Genomic DNA, 23,926 nt, shown 5'->3' with positions numbered 1-23,926 from the left:
TTTACTTTTAATTAAGATTCAAGGCAGCAGCCAGTGTTCAGGCACAGAAAACTTGTCAAATGAAGCTGTAATTTTACCTCAAGTCGGTTGTTCTACCTTAAGGTTGGTACTATTATATTCGATTTTCGCGATGAAACTCCATATAAAAAAATTAGCGGAAAATATTGATAAAAAGTGTTCGTTTCGCTATAAATTGTTTTTTCTTCTAGGGAAATCAATCACGTCGTTTTCTTATGAAAAATGTAAAAATCGCCAAACTTCTAATTGGAACTAAGTGTTTGTTAGTGATCTTGCTCACATGTACTTACTCGGGGTGGAAAACAATTTGCTATATGTGGATGCATAAATAAGAAAGAATTTGTGTATAAATATAAATAAATATACTTCTAAAATATATATAAAAAGATGTTCCTTCCTATTGCATTCAGGATTCACTGAATAAGATGTTTATGGGGCCTATCCACTTTGTGTTTTGCATGTGACCTAACCTTCTATTAGTGAATCCTGTATTGCATTAAACCTGTACGAAGTACAATAATAACGATTGTGAAAGCAAGCGTTTTGCTTTTGGTCTTTCAATTAGAACAACATTAGTGGAAGTGCAAGGCGGATTTAAAAAGGTGGTCATATTCGAGAAAGAAGATAACAAAAAAGTGAGTGCAATCAAAAATCTGTCGTCTTAATACCGTCAAACCTGGCCGGCTGTTAACAGCTGTTCGCGTGAGACCACCTTTTTAAATCCGTTTAGGTTGTTGGGCATGTGAGTCAACCTTGTTAATTCAATCATGCACGATTCCATACTGGCCGCCAAGTATACCTTCAGTTATCTACCATGGGTGTGAGTTATCGACTGTCAGTTGACATCTCTTTTATTAATTATTTTTGTCTGGTAGCCTTAGTTTCTTAGTTTTGTTTGCTAGCATTGGTTTAATTAGGTGGAAAATGTGAAATTATTATACTTTGGAGGATATTATAAAACTTTTTATAAAAAAGAATACATAAAAAAAAATCCATCATCATTTTTTGTTACAAACTGAAATATGTGGCAGAGAAGGTCAATATTTAATATACCTATATAAACAATCTCTTTGTCAATTTTTGTCGTGTGCTTAACAATCATTACCAATTTTTCAAAAAAAAAAAAATCTCGTTCAATTACTTTCTTTTAGTCGTGAATATACATCGTATCTGTGATATCCATTATAAAAAAGTAGTTTGGTTAAGTGACAATGCTAAGAAAAGTGTTCAAAACAAAGCTTATTACTACAAATTTCCTCTTGGCGAAGCTTCTCTTATCAGCATTCATATTATTCTCTTTAGGTAAGATAGTAGAAGGAAATAATCTACGTATACAAATGTAAGTACGAAAATGGCAAACTGAGAAGGAATAAATGAACAGAAATTATTTTGAATCTTTATTAAAATTCTGTTAATTTTAATTGGGTTTGCCTTCTTTTGATAACACATTTGTTTATTCTAATTACCTCATGTTTCCTACCAATAACCTTACCCGCCTTCTTTTTGTATGGAGATTTGAGCATTGAAGGTATTTCGCAAAAACGATTTCTTGTGGGAAATTACTATATACATGCCATAATTGTAGATAAGATTTACATTGGTTTCAGCATTTTTACTTAACAGGGCCGTCACTGATCTCCAAATTTCTACCGTCGTATTCACTAAGAATAAAAAAAAGTCTGTAAATACAAAATATAAAATCTTTGATAGCCCATTTATGACAATTATATTTTACGACGATTAAGGAACGTATGGCGCAGAGATTTGTATGTCCGAATGCCAGGGTTAAAAACCAGGCGAGAAAAAAATAAAAATATGAGAAATTCCTTTGCTTTGTTTAATTTTTTGTGCCATATTTCAATTCAATAGCTTCGTTTATAAACACTGCTATGGACGCACAAATATGTTCATATTTTCTTTGTAGGATTGGTAGTAAATATTTCGATGTTTTGATTCTCGAATAATAAATTTTATAAATAAATATATAAAATAATAAATCGAGCTTAAGGCGTTTGGCAACAAACGTTTTTTGCAGCATTAAGAGAATCGCTATTTGATCACCAACATATAGGCAAAACGACTTAAGCTAAATGTATAAAGGATTCACCCGATAAAGTCCTTCAACGGTAAGGGATGCCGCCTCAGTGCACAACACACTGCTAAAACTTAACTAATGGCCATCATGTTCCCGCTGCGATTGGTCGCCACCCCCACATGCAAATGTGGCTTCAACAACAACAACCAGTATCTGGGAAAAATGTTCTTTCCATATCCTCAGCACAGCTAGGCCAGCACGGGATAGCTGTGAGCATCACACGGGCTGGAACATTGAGATCCGATATCTGTAGTGTTCGTTGCTGGCACGAGAAGCTTAGCTGCAAGATACCGGCTGCAACGGCAGTCGCGGACATTCTGTGGTATTGAGCGGAGAGACTCAATGATAGGCTGGGCGGCACCTGCTCTTGCACAAATACTGAGTGCCTATGATACTCGATATGACAAGGCAGGTTATTGGCGCCTTCAAATAACCAATGGCCATATGTATCCGCGGCGATCGGTCCCTTGGACCGGAACGAGCTTGCTCACCTACAAGCGCTTGACGAGGATCGTCACATCCACATGAAAATGTGGCTACAACAACAACAACCCTATCTGTAGATTCTTGTTTGAACCGTAGAGTGGATCGGACGTTTTGTTGTTTCGCTCCGCAAGAATTTTCCTGTAACTCGTAATAGGTCATAATTTTTGGAAGAAAATGTATGTCACTCAAGGATAGATGCGATAGAGGTATCCATTAGGCGGTTGATGATCTGCGTCTGTTTCCAGTGGAGCGGCAGATCTAGAGCCCGGAGGAAGGCTTAGAATGGACTCCAAAGACCTAACAGCTGCGGTGGTAGTATCGTAGGCTGTAGCATGTTTTATGCTATTGAAACCTTGACTGTTGGAACGGCTGCTCCAGGCTCCTCTAGCCTACAGACAGCTGGTCAGCAGGGGCTTTTGACGAAGACACCTAGTTCGAGTGTTAAGCCGAACCTATTTTTTCTTCGCATGTCTATAATTTGGCTAGGCCATCGGCCTTCGCCGGCAAACCAACACGCTCTTTTAGAGGTTGGAATAATAGAAGACGGATCGCTCTCAGGTTTATTGAGAGGCTTGGTGCGAATGATTCTAAGACTCCCTAAATTGGGCTCGGTAACCTGGAGGGCATCCCATAACTAATAGAACTAGGGAGAATAATAGTAAGATGGTACAAGATGGGGGTAAGTACAATCCCAAGGCAGCCGGTTATACGTACCGGATTGACCCGATGAAGTCCTTCATCGGCAAGGGCTGCCGCCTCAGTGTACAACACACTGCTACAACAACAACAACATAGTAAGATGGTTTCAAGATCCTTTGCTAATGTCGCTGGGGTTAGTGATGCCAGTTGTCGACAAGGAAAAAGAACAGAGCTGCATAGATGGGAATAATTAAAGCGCGATAGTCAATGGACTGTTATCAGTATACTCAGATGTTCTTGCGGAATTTCCTGGGTCTCCTCCAGTTTGTATTGATGTAGGCTGGTATCGGGGCCAATACAGACTAATTTCCTTCGGGGATCAACGCTCAATTGAAATGTATCGTTGTGTGCTAAAAAGATTGGTGAGACCTGCCCAGGTGCAGCACTAGATTTGGTCAAGAAGAAAGATATTCCTTCTCGACCAATGGCGCATGCTTGGATACCAAGGATTCCCTCAGATCCTGAATCGATACTTGGAAGACTAAGGGAATGTAATCTCAATCTTTCAACCACCGACTGGAAGATTGGTAGATTGGATGAAGCTGATGGTGACCGGAGACATGCAGTATTCGTACTAAACTCCGGCTGAGTCCTACGGATTCAACAAGTTGAAACTAAAGGTCTATAGAAGCGGTGAGGTTGGGGAATCTTTGGGAAGATTGGTAGATTCAATGAGTCTGATGGTGACCGGAGACATGCAGTATTCGTTGTTGTTGTTGTTGTAGCAGTTTATTGTGTACTATCTTTCGTCTGCTTCATTCTGTTGAGTGTCAAGACCCAGGAACTCCGCGACTAAGATGGGGTGCGTCGACAGGGATCTGGGTCTGAGTCGAGTGGGTCTGACCGGGCAGTTAAACAGGTGACGTGTATCGTGCGGTCCCTGGTTACAATCGGGACATACATCTTGCACGTCGGCATCAATCCTAGCTCTGTGGGAATTGAGGCGGCTGCATCTGCCGGAACGTAATTGAGCCAGAACCACTCTGGTTTGCCGGGGGTGGTCGATTTCTTCGGGTGCAATGGGTGGCGGTCGTTCTCCAAGGACTACATTCACCCGGTAGCCAATTAACGCGTCTGCTACCGTGTCTGCATGAATGTTGTTCAGACCCGCTTGATATGCCGCTTAATCTAGAGGTTCTCTCTTGTAGCGCTGGACCTCACGCTCTAGATCGTGTAGATCTACCTTAAGGCTTCTGGGCGGTGGGTTTCTATCCACAAGATGATGATTTTGATGATTTCTGCGATAACAGCCCAAAAGGTATTGCTTAGACAGCATGTAGTTATGTCTTCGCACTGGTAGGATCTTTGTCTTCTGATGGTCGCAGTTCGGGGGGCGGCATTCTGACTGATCTGAATATTATTCCACTGCGTGTCACAAAGTTGACGTGACCACACTGGCACTGCATAACTTACCACAGACCGGCCAATTGCTTTGTACGTGGTCAACAAGGTTTCTTTGTCTGCACCCCAAGTGCTGCCAGCGAGTGACTTGAGGACCTTGTTTCTACTTTTGACTTTATTGCAGATTGCTGTGGCATGTGGGGAGAAAGTGTAGGAGCTGTCAAATGTGACGCCAAGTATTTTGGGACACTTGATGGTCGGAATCATTTCTCCATCGACCATCACAGTCAGCTCAGAATTCACCTCACGCGTATTTGTAGTGAACAGTGTGGCTGAAGATTTGGTGGCGGATATCTTCAGATTTCTTGCAGCGAAATATGAGGCAAGCTCGTTGAGGTAGACGTTCAACCTATCGCAGATGTCATCAATGGGTGGGGAGCCTGATGCCATGATCGTACAATCGTCCGCATATGATACGATCTCTATGCCGTCTGGAGGAGGTGGGATGGAGGATAGGTAGAGGTTAAACAGAGCCGGAGATATCACCCCACCTTGGGGAACTCCCTGTTTCACTCTACGGTGTCTTGACTTCTTATCCCTAAATTCCACAAATGACTGGCGGCCACACAGATAATTCGCGACCCAACGTATCAGGCCTGGCTGGAGGGACGTGTTGGCGATGTCCTCAAATAATTTGGCATGGCTGACCGTGTCGAATGCCTTCGATAGGTCCAGTGCCACGAGAACCGTCCTATCACATGGCCTGGGTTGATTGGAGCCACGGCAAATGTGTGTGGTGATGGCATGCAAAGCTGTTGTTGTGCTGTGCAGTCTCCGAAATCCGTGTTGATGCTCGGCGAATGGAAATTCTCCTACGAGGCTCGGGAGGAGTAATGCCTCAAGCGTCTTAGCCACTGGTGAGAGAAGGGAGATCGGTCTGTACGACTCCCCCAAACTCGGGTCTTTACCAGGCTTCAGTAGCGGGATCACTCTGCCCATTTTCCAGACATCGGGAACTATAAGAGTGTTCAATGACAGGTTAAGGACAGTGGTAAGGTACTCAACTCCAGGTAAATCCAGATTCTTCAGCATCAATGTAGAGATTCCGTCGGGGCCCAACGCCTTGGAAGATTTCGCGCCACGGATGACATTCGTAACTTCGCCCACGGTAAATTGTGATGGCTGTTCATCGGCTCGGATGATGCTGCTGCGTTGATGTCTCGGAATTTCCTTTCGGCCACAAGCACATCAGAGGGGGGGTGGCAGTTCATTGAAGCGGCGATTGGTATACTCTCTGAAGCCAGTCCAATTGACCTTCTTGTAATTGATGAACGTCCGGCGCTCAGAGGTTATGAAGTCTGGTGGTCGGTCGATGATGAGGATTATGGGGAGGTGGTCTGACCCCAAAGAGATGACGGCTTGCCAGGATACGTCACTCAGGAGATCAGGGGATGCGATTGAGATGTCTGGCGAGCTGCTGCACCTCCTCGTAATCCTAGTGGGGGCATCCTCATTCACCGTGCAAAACGTGGAGCTATCTATCTGCTCTGCCGAAGCTATGCCACGCTGGTCGTTACCTAGGGGAGAATGCCATGACGAGTGATGTGCATTAAAATCCCCCAGAACCAGAAGACTATGGCCAGATAGCAACCCACTTATGTCGGGGCTGTAGGCCTGGCCATTAATCGGGACACAACTACCAACCGGCGGTATATACACGTTGTATATCTCTATCTCGGCAGTACCAGACCTGACTGCTACCCCCATACATTCCATGTATGGGTCACTAGCGTCAAGCGCAGGCGAGATAGGTCTATACTGCACGGAATGGTGAATAACGAAGGCCAGTCCTCCACCTCCATTCCTTGAGCGATCCTTACGTAGCACATTGTAGCCGTGACAACTGTGCAAGCTGCAGGTGTTAGTCAGCTTTGTCTCCTGGATCGCTGCGACCGATATGCTCTTCCGACTCATAAAATCTACAATCTCATCAATCTTGCCTCGCAGTCCATTGCAGTTTAACTGCAAGAACGATACACTTCCCGGCACTGGCCTGGCAATAGTAGGGCTAGGGTGCTGTCGTTGCATAAATTGCCGTACGGGAGAGGTCGGGGGGTCACATAGTCCGACGACGAGGACGCCGAAGGCGACGACGGCGACGCTTGTTACCCACTGCTGGCTATGTTCGCACAGCACCTAGCGACATAGCCAATATGAGTATACTCCATTAGCGAAGTTAGGCCAGAGCAAGAACGGAAATGTACCCACTCCGAGCACCGGTTACACCTCACCGACACTGACCGATGATGAAGGCGGTTTTGGCAAACGGAACAGAACCAGGGTCCGGGGTTCTTTTCAATCCCGGCACGGACCAGAAGCATACGGAGAAGGCACTCCGGGATGTGCCCCTCCCATGACGAAAAAAGACGAACACGTACACTGAGGCGGCAGCCCTTGCCGATGAAGATTCCATCGGGTCAATCCGGTGCGTACAACCGGCTGCCATGGGATTGCAGTATTCGTACTAAACTCGTACTCGTACTCGTGCAGTATTCGTACTAAACTCCGGCTGTCTCGCAGGCCTCAACATGTCTGAAGGGGTGGTGTCCTACGGATTCAACAAGTTGAAACTGAAGGTCTATAGAAGCGGTGAGGTTGGGGAACAGGAGACGACTCAGCACTGAACACTTGCCTGAGGAATTATCGACCACATCGCTAAAGTATGGCGGACTGCAGGAGACTGAAAATCCTTCTGCACAATCGAGACAGGAGGGGATGGCATCGAATCGGGATCCGACAAACCCTGTGTGGGTGGGTCATCCAGTTGCATTGGGCTCAAAGTGTCCCCCAGCAGGGAAGCACAAAACTCAGAAAGTACTTCGACAGCAGCAGCTAGTGAAGCATCTAAGGAGGAATCGTACAAACCGCAAGTGTCCTGAGAAAGAGTGGTTCCACAGCTTTCTCACCTGTCCCTGGATGCGTACGGAACCTTTTCATGACAAGATCTAACGAATCTTGTGAGGATGAACTCCTGGTGGAATCAAAGGACGAGGCTAACACATCAGTGGTGGAAGTTCGGAATCCTGACTACGATCCGGTTTCTACAGATAAATCTCCACCATTGTAAGGCCGCTTCGGTAGCACTAAAAGTCCTCTTGATGGTAGGGTGATTTGACGTGGTTCTTATTCAGGAAACATGGGTATGTAGAGGAATGGTTCGTGGACTCAGAATCCCGGGATTCAAACTACTCAAGGGTACGGGGAATGGGAGACATAGAGCCTGTATTCTTGCAAAGAGTAGCACTAAGGATTCATTAACAGCCAGCCTTGAAATAAACAAGTCTCATTACCGGCTGGCTTCCCTATATATGGCACACGATTCAGAGATGCCGCCTTCAAACCTTAAGTCGCTGGTTGAAGCCGCTTCTGTAGGGAAGAAGAGCCTCAATGTATGAATTGATGCTAATGCGCATCAGCAGATATGGGGAAGTTCGGATGTCAACGACAGGGGTGAGCTGCTTATTGAATATATTATAAGTTGCAATCTGGCAATTTTTAATAAAGGGGATAAACCGACCATTATTACCAGGAACAGGCAGGAAGTACTAGATATTACCTTTGTATCGGAAGATGTAAGTGGAAGAATATGCGACTGGGAAGTGTTGGATGAGCACAGCATATCTGATCATCGTTATATTAGTTTCAGCATTCGAGAAAATACTGTAGAAGTGGTCCCACTGCTAAACAGAAGAAAAGCGGACTGGGGTAGATGTCGGCAAACATTCGGCACCACTATCCCTTCTATATCAGAGAAGGAAGTGGAAACTGCGGAGAGCATATTCATAATTCATGAGCGGATAATGAAGGCCCTGAATGACTCGCTCGTGTCAGCATATCCTAGTGCCAAGACAAGAGGCAAACAGCGACCCCCATGGTGAATCACGGAACTGGTAGGTCTAAGGAAGGCCTGCAGAAAACTCTTCAACAGGGCGAAAGCCACATGGGCACCACAATTGGGATTGAAAATGGGCTATGAAATACAAGGGCAAGCAGAAAAGGCTCAAAACAAGGGAAAGCAGAAAAAGGCTCAAAACAAGGGCAAGCAGAAAAAGGCTCAAAACAAGGGCAAGCAGAAAAAGGCTCAAACATGGGTGGAATTCTGCAGCTCCGTGGAGGATGCATCGCAGCTGTATAGGCTGCGATGCATCCTCCAGTATCCTCGAAACCTATTACGGGACATATTCAGAAGTCAGAGAATGCATGGACAATTCATAGTAAGCAAACGTGGCACCAGAAGAGATTGTCACTGATATGCATTCATCAAGGGTTATTGAGGAAATTGAGTCTGAGTCAAAAATCCTTTGGTCCATAAAAAGTTTCGGTTGAATTGCAAACTATGTCCGATAAACTGGCTCCTCGCCTTAGGGAGATATACGCTGCTTGTATCAGTATGGCGTATATACCTGTGTGATGGAGGGACACGAAGGTAATTTTCATTCCAATAGCAAGAATACCTTACTACACGAAAGAGAACGATTTTCGTCCAATTAGTTTGTCATCCTTTATGTTGAATGCTTTAGAAAAGTCACAGGGTGCACCTTAAGGACAAGTCCACTGAAACAGCAGCCCTACACGCCCTAGTCGCCTACATAGATTACTCTCTCGCTGTCAAGAAATATACAATGGTAGCATTCCTTGATATTGAAGGAGCTTTCAATTATGTAAAACCGACGTAAATCATGAAAAGGAGCTGGCAGTACCATTGCAGCCGGTTCTACGTACCTGGTACAAGGGCTGCGGCCTCAATAGATAACATATTGCTAAAACAACAATAACATGAAGGAGCTGGGGTTTCCAGGCATCAACACTGCCGTAAGAAAGTTTATTAATAATTTACCAAAAGATGCATTACGTCAGACTTGGTTCTGTAGATCTAAAAAGGTGGCTTAGCAGAGGAACTCCTCAAGTTGTAATATCTCCTCTGCTCTGGATTATAGCCATTAAAAATATATCACTGGAAGAAAAAGGTATACAAGTGGTCACGGATGCTGATGACGTGGCTATTGCGGTTAGGGGAAAGTTTCTCAGCACACGTTGAGATATACTTCAGGAAGCTCTATGTGCGACAGCGAAGTGTACTACCAAAAGTGGTCTAGGCGTAAATCCATGCAAGACAGAAGTAGTTCTTTTCAGCAGGAGTGGCACCTGTCTTCTTGGAAACATGGAATTTACAATTTACTGAAAGCGTAAATTACATAGGAAAGCGTAAAATACATTGAAATTCAAATCCAACACTTTGGAAAGGGGAAGTAAATCAACTCTTGCTCTATACAACTGCAATAGAGCTATTGGAAAAGTTGGTGGATTGAAACCGCTTGCCATGGACTGGGTATGTACTGTTAAAACTATAATGCTATATGTTGTTGTTGTTGCTGTAGCAGTTTATTGTGTTCTATCTCTCGTCTGTTTGATCCTTTTGAGTGTCAAGACCCAGGAACTCTGCAACTAAGATGGGGTGCGTCCACAGGGATCTGGGTCTGAGTCGAGTAGGTCTGGCCGGGCAGTTAAACAGGTGACGTGTATCGTGCGGTCCCTGGTTACAATCGGGATATACATCTTGCACGTCGGCATCAATCCTAGCTCTGTAGGAATTGAGGCGGCTGCATCTGCCGGAACGTAATTGAGTCTGAACTACTCTGGTTTGCCGGGGGAGGTCGATTTCTTCAGGTGCAATGGGAGGCGGTCATTCTCCAAGGACTACAATCACTCGGTAGCCGATTACCGCATCTGCTACAGTGTCTGCATGAATGTTGTTTAGAACTGCTTGATCTGGAGGTTCTCTCTTGTAGCGCTGAACCTCATGCCCTAGATCATGTAGATCAATCAAGGCTTCTGGGCGGTGGATACCTATCCACAAGATGATGATTTGAATGGTCTCTGCGATAACAGTCCAAAAGGTATTGCTTAGACAGCATGTAGTTATGTCTTCGCACTGGTATGATCTTTGTCTCTTGATGGAGGTGGTCCATATAAGAGCTGAGGAGACAGCCCATCGCAGTTCGGAGGGCGGCATTCTGACAGATCTGAATATTATTCCACTGCTTGTCACAAAGTTGACGAGACCACACTGGCACTGCATAAATTACCACAGACCGGCCAATTGCTTTGTACGTGGTCAACAAGGTTTCTTTGTCTGCACCCCAAGTGCTGCCGGCAAGTGACTTGAGAACCTTGTTGCTACTTTTGACTTTATCGCACATTGCTGTGGCATGTGGGGAGAATGTGTAAGAGCTATCAAATGTGACGCCAAGTATTTTTTGGACACTTGATGGTCGGAATTATTTCTCCATCAACCATCACAGTCACCTCAGCATTCACCTGACGCGTATTTGTAGTGAATAATATGGCTGAAGGTTTGGTGGCGGATATCTTCAGATTTCTTGCAGCGAAATATGAGGCAAGTTCGTTGAGGTAGACGTTCAACCTATCGGAGATGTCATCAATGGTTGGGGGGCCTGATACCATGATCGTACAATCGTCTGTATATGATACGATCTCTATGCCGTCCGGAGGGGGTGGAATGGAGGATAGGTATAGGTTAAACAGTGCCGGAGATATCACACCACCTTGGGGAACTCGCTGTTTCAGTCTACGGTGCTTCGACTTCTTATCCCTAAATTCCACAAATGACTGGCGACCACACAGATAATTCGCGACCCATCGTTTCAGGCCTGGCTGGAGGGACGTGTTGGCGATGTCCTCAAATAATTTGGCATGGCTGACCGTGTCGAATGCCTTCGATAGGTCCAGTGCCACGAGGACCGTCCTATCACATGGCCTGGGTTGATTGAAGCCAAGGCAAATGTGTGCGGTGATTGCATGCAAAGCTGTTGTTGTGCTGTGCAGTCTTCGAAATCCATGTTGATGCTCGGCGAATGGAAATTCTTCTACGAGGCTCGGGGGGAGTAATGGCTCAAGCGTCTTTGCCACTGGTGAGAGAAGGGAGATCGGTCTGTACGACTCCCCCAAACTCGGGTCTTTTCCAGGCTTCAGTAGCGGGATCACTCTGCAGTGGCAGTTGACTAAAGCGGCGATTGGTATATTCTATGAAACCAGCCCAATCGGCCTTCTTATGATTGATAAACGTCCGGCGCTCAGAGGTTATTGAAGTCGGGTGGTCGGTCGATGGTGAGAATTATGGGGAGGTGGTCTGACCCCAAAGAGATGACGGCTTGCCACGATACGTCTCTCAGGAGATCAGGGGATGCAATGGAGATGTCTGGCGAGCTGCTGCACCTTCTCGTAATCCTAGTGAGGGGATTCTCATTCACCGTGCAAAACGTGGAGCTTTCAATCTGCTCTGCCAAAGCTATGCCACGCTGGTCGTTACCTATGGGAGAATGCCATGACGTATGATGCTCATTAAAGTCCCCTAGAACCAGATGATTATGGCCAGATAGCAACCCACTAATGTCGGGGTTGTTAGCCTGGCAATTAAACGGGACACAGCTGCCAACCGGCGTTATGTACACGTTGTATAGCTCTATCTCGGCAGTACCAGACCTGACTGCTATCCCCATGCATTCCATGTAGGAGTCACTAGCGCCATGCGCAGGCGAGATAGGTCTATATTGCACGGAATGGTGTATTACGAAGGCCAATCCCCCACCTCCATTCCTTGAGCCATCCTTACGTAGCACATTGTAACCGTGACAACTGTGCAAGCTGCAGGTGTTGGTCAGCTTTGTCTCTTGGATCGCTGCGACCAACATGGTCTTCCGATTCATAAAGTCCACAATCTCATCGATCTTGCCACGAAATCCGTTGTAGTTTAACTGCAAAAACGATAGACTTCCCGGCACTGGCTTGGCAATATTTGGGCTGGAATGCTGCCGTTGCCTGAATAGCCGTACGGGAGAAGTCGGGGGGTCACATAGTCCGACGACGAGGACGCAGAAGGTAAGGACGACGACGACGCTTGTGACCCACTGCTGGCTATATTCAACCAGGCACCTTGCGACATAACCAGTATGACTATACTCCCGTAGTGAAGTGAGGCCAGAGCACGATCGGAAATGTACCCACTCCATGCACCGGTTACACCTCACGACACCGACAGATGATAAAGGCGTTTCTGGCAAACCGAAAAGAACCGAGTCCGGGGTTCTTTTCAATCCCGGCACGGACCAGAACCGTGCGGAGAAGGCACTCCGGGATGTGCCTCTCCCATGACGAAAAAAGACAAACACGTACACTGTGGCTGCCGGCCTTGCCTATGAGGATTCCATCGGGTCAATCCGTTGCGTATAAACGGTTGCCATGGGATTGATAATGCCATATGGTACTGTGGTGTGGTGGACGGCGCTTTTAAAGTGCATCTACTATTCAATACTCAGCCGGATTCACACTCGCCTTGAGGACGAACAATCCTATGCACTGAACTTGCTGCACTTAATCCGTCTGGACATTGTGGCTAGAGAAATTGCTGCGACCACTGGTGTGAGGATAAGGGAGCTGTTCATGCGGCGCCTACGGAAATTGTGTTATCGTTGATACAATACCCGAAAAAAATCCAGGCAGTGTGGATTACACATTGCCTGAGCCGGTTTTTGATAAAAGGTATTGTACTACTATTTCTGATAGGACCGATTGGAACCACAATATCGCTGGTAATAAAAGTTACATAGACTCTATATGGGTTGACTCAAACTAGACGACCAGATGGGCTGTGTATTCTAAAGAATTAGTACTGGTCCAGAAGATTACCCGAACGGCCACAGAGGCTTGCCAGAGAGCTTGCGAGACTAGAAACTACCTTACACATTCCAGGGGAACTTGAATCCGTTGGTATGCCTCTAGCGATATGTAATAGGGGCTAATACATAGCCCCTTTTTAAGAACCGTTTAAAATTATGAGTCATAATGTATTGGTTATAAATAAAAATATATTCAATTTTTATTTCCAGAACAAGTTAGCGCTATCAAATGTTATAAATGTGCTGTAATACTGGAGAAGACATATTCCTATACCAAAAACTTAACAATTGTAACACCTATGTGCTCAAAATTTTACGAATCTGATGAATATATTGTTGATTGCAAATATTCTACTATGTGCCTAAAAACAATCTCAACTTTGCATTTACAAAATGGTCAAAATCAAGAGACTGTCACTAGAGGTTGTGCCCCTCAAAAGGATACTAAACAGGTAAGTTTCAGCTACATAGAATTTAAAATAATCCGTGATCTACCTTTTTAAATTGTTAATATTCGTTATATATTCTTCAATAAATTTCGCTTGGATTTGGTCGGACGGACGGCCCGGTTTGATATTGATATACTCGGGACGTAATTAATTTCCTATGTGTATTTAAATCGGTATTCACTTTGAAATAGGTTTATTCCATAGATTTTTATTTTACAAAACTGTCAAATGAACCTATTTAACATAATGGAAGTTTTGTGAATACAGTAGTTGGTATTTGTTAGGTCTGCTAGAGTCGTTCATTATAAAATTTGTATATAACACCAACTATTAGCCATGCGCGTACGTCTGTCCATTTTAATTTGTCATTAAAGTACAGATAGGATCATTTTGTAATTTGGCATAGACTTCTAGAGACGATAATTCTTGAAATAGGCAAGAATAATCGATAATCGATAATCATGAGAAGCTAAGTGTTTTTATTGAGCTCCGTGAAAAATTAATTAAATATTAAAATAAAGTAGTGTATCGTATTCCGATCTACGAAATTTTTGCGCTGCTGTCATCTGCCTAATAAGCTAATTGCATCTCGTACTTGGATACCACATTTATTTCGTGGTTTTTTGCTCCCGTCGCTCTGCGCTCTTGTTGTTGTTGCTGTGTGTTGCCTAGTTTTCCCGGCATTTCATTTGATTTGTTTTGCCATTGTTCGCCTTTGAATCATGGTTCCTTCACCTGTTAAACATGCTATTCCTAAAAGCTGGAAGTGTCCTGTTTGTGGTAAAATCATCACTCGTGGTGTTTACAGCATTGGGTGTTCTGGCTGCCCCAATTATTTCCACACTAAGTGCGTCAATATTTCTAGTAATGAAATAAAAACAAACAAGTCGTTGCAGTTCACCTGTAAGAAGTGCATTGGTGATAAAGTCAATTCTGCGCGTTCCAGTTGTGTTGCTAACTCCACCGTTTTTAGGGGTGCATTACCCAATAGCAGTCAATTTGCTAAAGATAGTGCCGGTGATGCGCGTTCCAGTGGTGTCGGTAATTCCAGCGTTTTGGGGACAACATCATTCAATAGCAGTCAATCTAATTCTGTTGACGCCGTGCATTCTCAGAGTGGTACGCTTGGTCTCCTTACTGGTTTGCAGAGTATACGTGTTGACCCATCTGAGCAAGCAGCAGATGATCGTCTTAGTTGTATTCGTGGGCTTTTTGATGACTTTGTTGAGTCCATGAAACAAAAATTTGATGAGCAGATGCAGAAATGTTTGCAGGATTTTCAAACAATGGTGGATGGTGTTGTTGCTTCCTTTCGAAGTGAGTTTATTGCTTCAATTCAGAAAGTCAAATCGGATGTTCTTGTTTGTCAGCAAAATATTGCCAATGTTGATGCTAGGCTGTGTGAGAGGATACGGCAATTGGAGCAGTTTAATTTGGTTCAGCAAAGACGTCTCAATCGCGCGGATATTCTTATAAGTGGCATGCCGAGATCAATTACAAATCTGCGTGAGCCAGTGATACAGATTGCCCGCTTGTGCGGAGTGCAGGTTGCCCCCAGTGATATTAATCATTGCTGTTATATTTCCGGTGGTAGGATGGTGCTGGTCAAGTTCAATTCCGTTCATACCAGGGATTTGATTATGGCGAACTATTCTAGGCTTAACTCGATCAGACTAAACGATGTAATTGGTGGCGAGGTTGATTCCCGTGTGTATTTAAATGATCATCTTACCGCACCTGCCTCTAACCTTGTTTTTAAATGCCGTAAGCTGCGGTCACAAAAGCGAATATTGAGATACGTCTTAATTAATGGAGATATTCCCAAGGTGTGCCTTACGTTTCTGAATGGTGACGTTAAAACAGTGAGTGCGACTGAATGTGATCAATTATTTGGAAGTGCTGAGTCAAGCAACGCTAATGGAGATGTGGCTAGCACCGTTACCAATGGATCCCGTGCGTACTAGCCTTTTATTTTTATTATTTTGTATTTTTTTTTTTTTTTGTATTAGCAATTAATTTTTCATTGAGCCCTTATAGCGTCATTAGTTATGAATACTTGCAACTTAGGTAATATTACGTGCGATAATTCGTTTTTTCGCTCCTCATTGTGTGCTTATAGTGATAATTTAAGTGTAGGGCATTTTAATTGCCGCAGTTTTAACCTCTCTGAGAGGTCATCTAAAATTAACGAAATAAGAAATGTTGTTGTTGACAGTTTGTTAAGTGTAGTAGGTGTTTCCGAAACTTGGCTAAAACCAAGTATACCGTCTAGTCGATTTGAAATTTCGGGATATTCTTGTTGCAGAAATGATCGTCCATGTGTGAGAGGTGGGGGCGTTGCTTTGTTTGTCTCTAAGTCTATTAAGTACAAAGTTGTTAATAGTGGTAGTCAATATGGGATTGTTGAATGTTTGTTTGTAGAACTTTTACTTGGTTCTAGAAATGTTCTTGTTGGTGTTGTATATCTTCCGCGGGGAGATTTTCGGGCATTTGAAAGTGAAGTTGCTGATGTTTTGGTGAGATACTCTGACGTCATAATTTTGGGAGATTTCAATAATAATCTTTTTGATCTGTCGTCTTCTTATAGTGTGCGCGAAAGTTGTAGGCGGCTTAATGTTTCAATTGTCCACAACTCTATACCTACTCATTTTAGTGATGTACATAATTCTACTTCTTTACTTGACTTTGTTCTTGTAAGTGATCGTAGTTGTGTCTGTGTTTCTAACCAGGTTGTTTGTCCCAGTATATCGGATCATGCGTTTATTTTCGTGTCCCTTAACGTTTCAGTCCTTAATGTTTTGCAGTTTTTTGAATATGTTGATTATAATGCTTTGAGTTGTGATGATTTGCAGGAAATTGTTTCGTCTACTGATTTTTCCGCTTTGTATTCCACTAGTGACGTTGATTTTCAATGTAGTAGTTTTAGTAGCTGTCTTGGGTCTATCCATAATGCGTTTCCTATAAAAAAAAGGGTGATAAGGGCTAGGAGTGAGGATTGGTTTAGCAATCCCCTCATTTCATATCATCTATCGCTTCGAGATTTGGCTTTTAAATCTTTCTTGGAGAATAGATCCAATGTTAAGTGGCGAATTTATTGTAGAGCCAGGAATAAAGCCAAATCTGTTATAAGAAAGGTTAGAAGGGAAGCGAATGTACTGCAGTTTGAGGGCAATAAAAGCACAAAGCAGTTATGGTCGTTGTTAAAATCCAATGGACTTGGCAGTTGCAAGTCGTATGATTGTGATTTGAATGTGGAGGATTTGAATACGACCTTTAATAAAAACCAATTGGACTCCCAAAGTAGTTCTCTCGGGGAGTATGACTATAGTGGTTTTGCTTTTCAACGGGTGGAGTTGTGGGAGTTGGATAAGGCTTTTTCTGCCATTAAGTCCAATGCAGCAGGTGTAGATGGTTTCTCATTAAAATTTCTTAAGAAAGTCTATCCTCTTGTGTCTTGTCATCTGTTACATCTTGTAAATTCTATTTTGTTAACTTCTTATTTTCCGTCCGATTGGAAATTAGCCAAAATAGTGCCCGTTGGGAAAAAACAGTCTTGTCACGCTCTGAAGGAGTTCCGTCCGATTTCTATTTTACCTATTTGTTCTAAGATTGTCGAGCATGTTATTAAATGTCAAATGTCTGGCTATTTGGAAAGTAATCGTTTTATTTGTCATGCCCAGTGTGGATTTAGGCGAGGTAGAAGTACAGCCTCATTGTTATTGGGTTTGACAGATTCTATCCGGTCAAACATGGGTGGAACACGTTTTTGCGTGCTATTGTCTTTAGATTTGGAAAAGGCATTTGACAGAGTGGATTTTGGCCTTCTTCTTAGTAAATTAAAGTCCGTTTATAAGTTTTCGACCAGTGCATGTACATTGTTATGCTCGTATCTTACAGGTAGGAGCCAGTTTGTTTGTGTTGATGGTAAATGTAGCAGTGTTCTTTCTGTAAGAAGCGGTGTTCCTCAGGGTTCAGTATTAGGTCCACTTCTTTTTGTGTTATTTGTCAATGATGTTTTTTCTCGTCTGGATTGTTGGTGCACTCCATTTGCATATGCTGATGACATCCAATTGCTTTTTAAGGGTGATAATCGATTTTTGAATGTTTTTCAGACGAAAATTAATTTTGCGATGGAGTCGTTACGTGAGTGGATGGCGGAGAATAGGTTCAGTGTTAACGCTTCTAAAACTAAAGCCCTTTTTTTATCTTCGGGCTGTCACAATCATGTTAGTGTTAGATATAATAATGTAGATATTGAATTTGTGCAAAGCATTGATTGTCTTGGTGTTCAGCTGGATGACAGGCTTCGGTTTGATCGGCACGTTAGTTCCGTGGTGTCTAAGGTTAACTTTTCTTTAAGAAGCCTGTATACCACGAGTTTATATTTACCGCTCTTTGTGAGGGAGCGTTTGGCGCATGCATTAGTTTTGCCGGCCATTTTATATTGTCTGGAGGTGTACTCAAGTGCGTCGCAAGGGAGCATGCATCGTATTCAGGTCGCTTTTAACAATATGATTCGTTTTGTTTACGGTGTAGGTCGTCGTGTTCATATAACTCCCTATGTGTGTCGTTTTCTCGGTTGTGATTTCCCGTCGTATGTTAATTATCGTTTGCTTTTGTTTCTCTTTAAGTTATTGAAATGTCGGTCTCCAATTTTTCTTGTTAATGAATTTAATTTTTGTCATTCTACCAGAACTAATCAGTTGGTTCTTCCGAGGGTAGATAATTTTTTGAGTAGTACTTTTTTTGTAAGGGTTGCACGTTTGTACAACTCCTTGCCTACGGATTTAAAGAATTTCAGTTTGTCAACAAGATCTTTATCAAATCGTCTTCGTCTACACTTTCAGCGCTTTTAATTTTTGTGTCAAATTGCCAACAACTTTAACGGAATGTTTTTATCGTGCGTATTATTGGTAATTTATTTATTTTTTGATTTTAGTATTACTTATTTTTTTCCATTTTGTTTAAATCTTTTTTTTTGTTAAGTGATATTTTTTAATTATTTTTTTTTCAAGCTCTTTTATTTATAATTCTTGATAATTTGTTTTCAAAGCCAAAAGTATTATTGGGATTTTTTTTTTTTGTATATTTTGGTTTAAGTATTACTATTTTTATTATGCTTTAATCATTTTTTTTAATTTATTACGTTGATCTTTTTTGAGTAGGATTTTTTTTAATCAGTTGCTGCTTATAATTTTTAGTAATTTGTTTTTTATTTGTTATTTAGTTTTATCTAGATTCAGAAAGTGTTAAATAGGTTAAATATTTTTTTCCATTTTCTAAGTTTTTGAGTTTTTTATTTTTAATTGAGTAGTTTTTTAACTTATGTTAGAAAAAGTACGTCTTATGCATAGTGTGATTATTTATAGGCCTGATGGCTTCGCATTGCATGAAATGAAATAAATAAATAAATAAATAATGTATACATGTAATAATGTATACATTTAATGTAAAAGGGCCTAACCATGACATTCCATAACATATTCATTTTTGTTTCAAACAAATTGTCGATTCGAAAACATATTCGGATCACGGCATTCAATCGAAGTTTGCTACCATTTTTTACAGCGTTGCCAGTATCAATAAGCGAATTAGAATCAAAACAAAGAGGAAAGTCTAGTCGGCGGCAGTCAATTAAAATAAATATTACTTTGTTTTGTAAATAGGTCATTATTTTTGGAAAAAAAATGTAAATGGAAGGATAGAACAAATTAAACTGCTACAATAACAACCATTCGCAATTTTCTACGAGATTTTTTTAATTGTTTCTTAGGCGTAAGCCTCTAGTCTTGCAAAATTTTAACAAAACATTATAAGGCTACATATTTTGTGTTATATGGTCGCTATACTCATATTTTTCAGGAGAAACTATTTTTAGCGCAGTATACTGTCCACATCCACAAACCCAAAAAGTACAAATATTAAACATGTGATTATGCTATAGCATACAGTTGTATTACATTTAGTTTATTTGATCTCTTCAAAAACTCGAAGCTTAAGGCGGAAATAGCTTATAACAATATTTTTAAAATTTTTACCATTCAGCATTGGCGCTAAAACATGTCTCTAGTCGGTAAAACCACATTTTACCTAATGCAAACTTAAATTACTGTGTAAATACCACAGAGCTACGATTGATGCCGACGTGCAAGATGTATGTCCCGATTGTAACCAGGGACCGCACGATACACGTCACCTGTTTAACTGCCCGGCCAGGCCCATCTTAGTCGCAGAGTTCCTGAGTCTTGACACTCAACAGAATCAAGCAGACGAAAGATAGAACACAATAAATTGCTACAACAACAACAACTGTGTAAATATGTTAGGTCAGGTTAAAAAGAGCGTGCGTATATTTATCGGCTCCATGCAACTATGGACATACACCTAAGCCAGTAATCGGTTTGTTGTGCGCTCTAAATACAAAAAAGTAAACTCGAAAAATTTAAGAAAATTTAAGTCAGGAATTCCGTGCTGCTTAAAAAATACCTAATTGTTTTCCATACCACGCCCCCAAGTTGGTTCATGTCTGGTATTGTGTTCCCACCTCAGTACCGGTGTCTGTTAGCCGCGAAAGCAGGGCAATGTTATTGGGAATGCCCAATATGTCGCACATTTTTAAACGCCCCTTCGATGTCAATGCATACCGCCAATGTGTACAACTTGGCATCAAAGGATTCTTCTATTTCTTTAAAATTCTTTCTTTCTTCACAAAATAACTCTGATATAGATGAAAGATATGTCAACACATGCTAACTTATACCTAAACAAGTTAAAAGGCATTAAGGTCGGCCGGGCTGACCTTTGGATCATCATCATAATTCGGTGAAAATGCGTTATTTAAGCACCCATAATAGCTATATCGAAATATGGTCCGATTTGGACCAAATTCGGCACGGACATTGGGTGGTATAAAAAATTCAAGTCCCTGTCCAACTTTGGTTCAATATTGGAAATATGGTCCGATTTGGACCAAATTCGGCACGGACATTATTGGGTGGTAAAAAAATACAAGTCCCTGTCCAACTATGGTTCAATATTGTTTTTTTTTGGCAGCTACATATATCCAAATATATACCGCTCTAAACCATATTAGACAAGGATGTCGAAAAGCCACATAAGTCTCTGTGTCAAATTTCAGCGAAATCGGATAATAAATCGGCAGATCGGTCTATATGGGGGCAATATCAAGATATAGTCTAATGTAGCCCATCTTCTACATTTCGATGTGGCGCAAACGAAATGACAAAATGAATGTAGCACCATCTTTCGGTGGAAGGTATAAAGATAAAAGTTCATAAATAAAGTACCAAAAAGAAAAAATTTTCTAAAATAATTCTTAAAGTGCAAATTTGAGGGCATGTGGCAATTTTGTTTACGATTTTTTGTGGGAACTTTTCTTTTACTTTTTTTATTTATAATAATTTTTTTTAAAACGTGATAATTCAATAAGTATTCGACTATAAAAATTTATTTGATTTTTTATATTCGGAGGAAATGCAAAACGTGGAACATCCACTTGGTTTTGCTTGCCACTGTATATATTTTTGATCGTAATGACATCTTAAGTCGATCTAGCCACCTGTCCGTCGCCCTATCCGTCTGTGGAAATCACTTTAGCGTCTAAACGAATAAATCAATTCGTTTGCAATTTTGCACTAATGCCTCGTATCGATGTAGGTTGTTAGGGATTGTAAATGGGATAAATCATTTCATGACTTCGTGATCCTCTAGAGGTCGCAATTCTTATCTGATTTGGCTGAAGTTTTGCATAACGGTTTCTTGGACATTGTATGATAGAAAGGCTAGCTTTGCCTATGGCAACAAAAGAAGTCCGACACCATTTATTCGTTGGGTTTCATTACAAAAATCCACTAACTTCGAACGACTCCTTTCCAGCTTGACCACTTACGTTTATTATAAGTTTTACACATTTTCAATTTATAAAACCTTAAATTTTTGTTTTTTAACTTTACAGGTGTTCAGTAATGGACGTTGGAACCAAGAACATTCCGTGCAAGAGGTCTACGAAGAAGGCTGTAAGGAGCTAAGTGGTGATTCAATATCCGCTTCTTCCAAAACACATTGCTACTGCCGTGGAGATTTATGTAACACATCCAGCAGATCTTTTACTATGAACGTCTTTATATGGTTATTTGGATTTGTTACTCTTATGCTATTAAAATAGCCGTCCCATTTTTCCAAAATGATATAAAAACTTTTACATTTATTTTCTTTTGATTTGGAGATCTTCATGAACATTTTTAGGTTTCATCCATTCTTCTTTTCATTATGTAAATTGTTTGTTCTTAGAAAGATTACAAAGTTTGTATATGTATTCCTTGTTAATTTAAGTAAATTTTGTGATATGTAGTCGGTGGACAGCTTAAGTGTTCCCTACGCTATTTTTGTTTTTGTCTTAATAAGGCAATGCCGGTGACATGCTCAGTTTTTGCAGCAATTTTCCAAAAAATATAAACTTAACTTAAACTTGCTGCAATTATCCGGTAACTATTATTGCAACGACATATTCCTTACAGTGTAAACTACAATTCTTTTGAAGTGTGATCAGTTTTATTCGTGATTTCCTTTTTGAAGATAGGATCTCACCGTAGACAATGCACAGTTCTGGGTCGATACCCTCTCTAGTTTGCAATAAATTCAGTGATCAATGTGCTCCATATGCTTTAAATGTAACCAAATCGAAGAAGTGGCATATGCAACACTTAAGCGTGCAACCGACCAATGTGTATTTCTATTGTTGGAATATCCGAATTATTGCGAATGCAAATCTCTCATAATATGCTTCCCTTACTGTGACGTTTATGTTTTTTATTCATTTTTTGTTTAATTTTTTTACTTTTTGGATGTATTATTCTAATCATTTGCGCCCAACCCTTTGAATTAAATCCTTTTTGTTTTCTAAATCTGTTAATAAAAAAAAACATGCTACTTTGTGTATAAAGTGTTTTATTTCGGCTACAGGCACAGGCGTCCGTGGACCATAATTCCAATATCAGATTAGCTAAATGTTGTTGTAGCAGTGTGTTATATTCTATTTTGCGACTAAGGTAGGGTGCGTCCAGAGGGATCTGGGTCTGAGTCGAGTGGGTCTGGCTGGGTAGTTCAACAGGTGACGTGTGGTTTGCCGGGGAGGTCAATTTCTTCAGGTGCAATGGGAGGGTGTCGTCAAAGCTCAACATTCAGCCGGTAACTTTTCACCGCATGTGCTACCGTGTCTGTATGAATGTTGTCTAGACCCGCTTGATCTAGAGGTTTAGGCGTCTGGGCGGTGGATACCTATCCACAAGATGATGGTCCCTGCGATAACACCCCAGAAGTTATTTTGTCGCACCAGTAGGCCTTCCAACTCTCTTTTCTTACAGCGGACCCATGTGTTTTTCGGGCGTACCTCCTTCGCTGTCTTTGCGCGTTCCAGTCTAGGACATTTCTCGCGTAACATATGACCCATTCAAGTCTATTTTCTCTGCTGGATTTCTACATCAACAGGGGAAGTGTTTGCTCTTATTTACAATTCCTCATTTAAAATACGGTTTGGCCAGAAAATTCGAAGCATTTGTCGCAGGCAGCGACTTATAAAAACTTGGATTTTGCTGGTAGTCGCTTTTGTCAAGCTCGAAGTTGTAAAGCCATATAATAAAATAGACTTCGCACTTTGCGGGTATTCGCTTTTGTCAAGCTCTAAGTTGTAAAGCCATATAATAAAATAGATTTCACACTACTGTTGAAGATTCTGACTTTTGTATTATGTGAGATGTCACTTCATCTCCAAATTTTGTTGGGTTTAAAGCGGTTGATATGTATATCTGCCTCCGATCCTCCGTCTTTTGTTATTTTGCTGCCAAGATAGGAAAAGTTGTCAACGTCTTCAATGACATGATCGCTTATAGTGAGCGATGTCAAATTTGAAGTTCCTATCCTCATCAATTTGATCTTTGCTATGCTTATCTTTTGGCAGCATTTTCATTTAATCGTTCTAATTTCGTATTTATGTGCTCAAAGCAATGCACAGAGGCATATGTCATCCGCGTAGTCGATGTCTCCAAGAAAGTCGTTTATGCCCC

General features: G+C 41.6%; 1 protein-coding gene and 1 long non-coding RNA gene across 3 annotated transcripts; one reads left to right on the top strand and one right to left on the bottom strand.

The window, feature by feature from the left end:
• Positions 1-891: 891 nt before the first annotated feature.
• Positions 892-22,798, top strand: LOC131995357 (uncharacterized). Of its 2 annotated transcripts, XM_059364017.1 has the most exons (4): positions 892-1,054; positions 1,170-1,320; positions 13,606-13,847; positions 21,820-22,798. In XM_059364017.1, exons 2-4 carry the CDS (start codon positions 1,230-1,232, stop codon positions 22,027-22,029), a joined length of 543 nt encoding a protein of 180 aa, XP_059220000.1. In that variant the 5' UTR covers positions 892-1,054; positions 1,170-1,229; the 3' UTR covers positions 22,030-22,798. The 2 variants fall into 2 exon arrangements, with proteins under 2 accessions (XP_059220000.1, XP_059220001.1); XM_059364018.1 differs by lacking the exon at positions 892-1,054 and having other exon boundaries at positions 1,079-1,320.
• On the bottom strand, positions 14,290-16,195 carry LOC131995359 (uncharacterized). The gene is made up of 2 exons (XR_009397409.1): positions 15,682-16,195; positions 14,290-15,613 (listed from the first exon to the last, which is right to left on the bottom strand). It is a non-coding gene; the product is annotated as an uncharacterized LOC131995359 (long non-coding RNA).
• Positions 22,799-23,926: the final 1,128 nt, after the last annotated feature.

The sequence above is a fragment of the Stomoxys calcitrans genome, chromosome 2 (assembly GCF_963082655.1).
Source record: "Stomoxys calcitrans chromosome 2, idStoCalc2.1, whole genome shotgun sequence".
Classification (NCBI taxonomy): domain Eukaryota; kingdom Metazoa; phylum Arthropoda; class Insecta; order Diptera; family Muscidae; genus Stomoxys; species Stomoxys calcitrans.
This window is presented reverse-complemented; position numbering and strand designations above follow the sequence as displayed.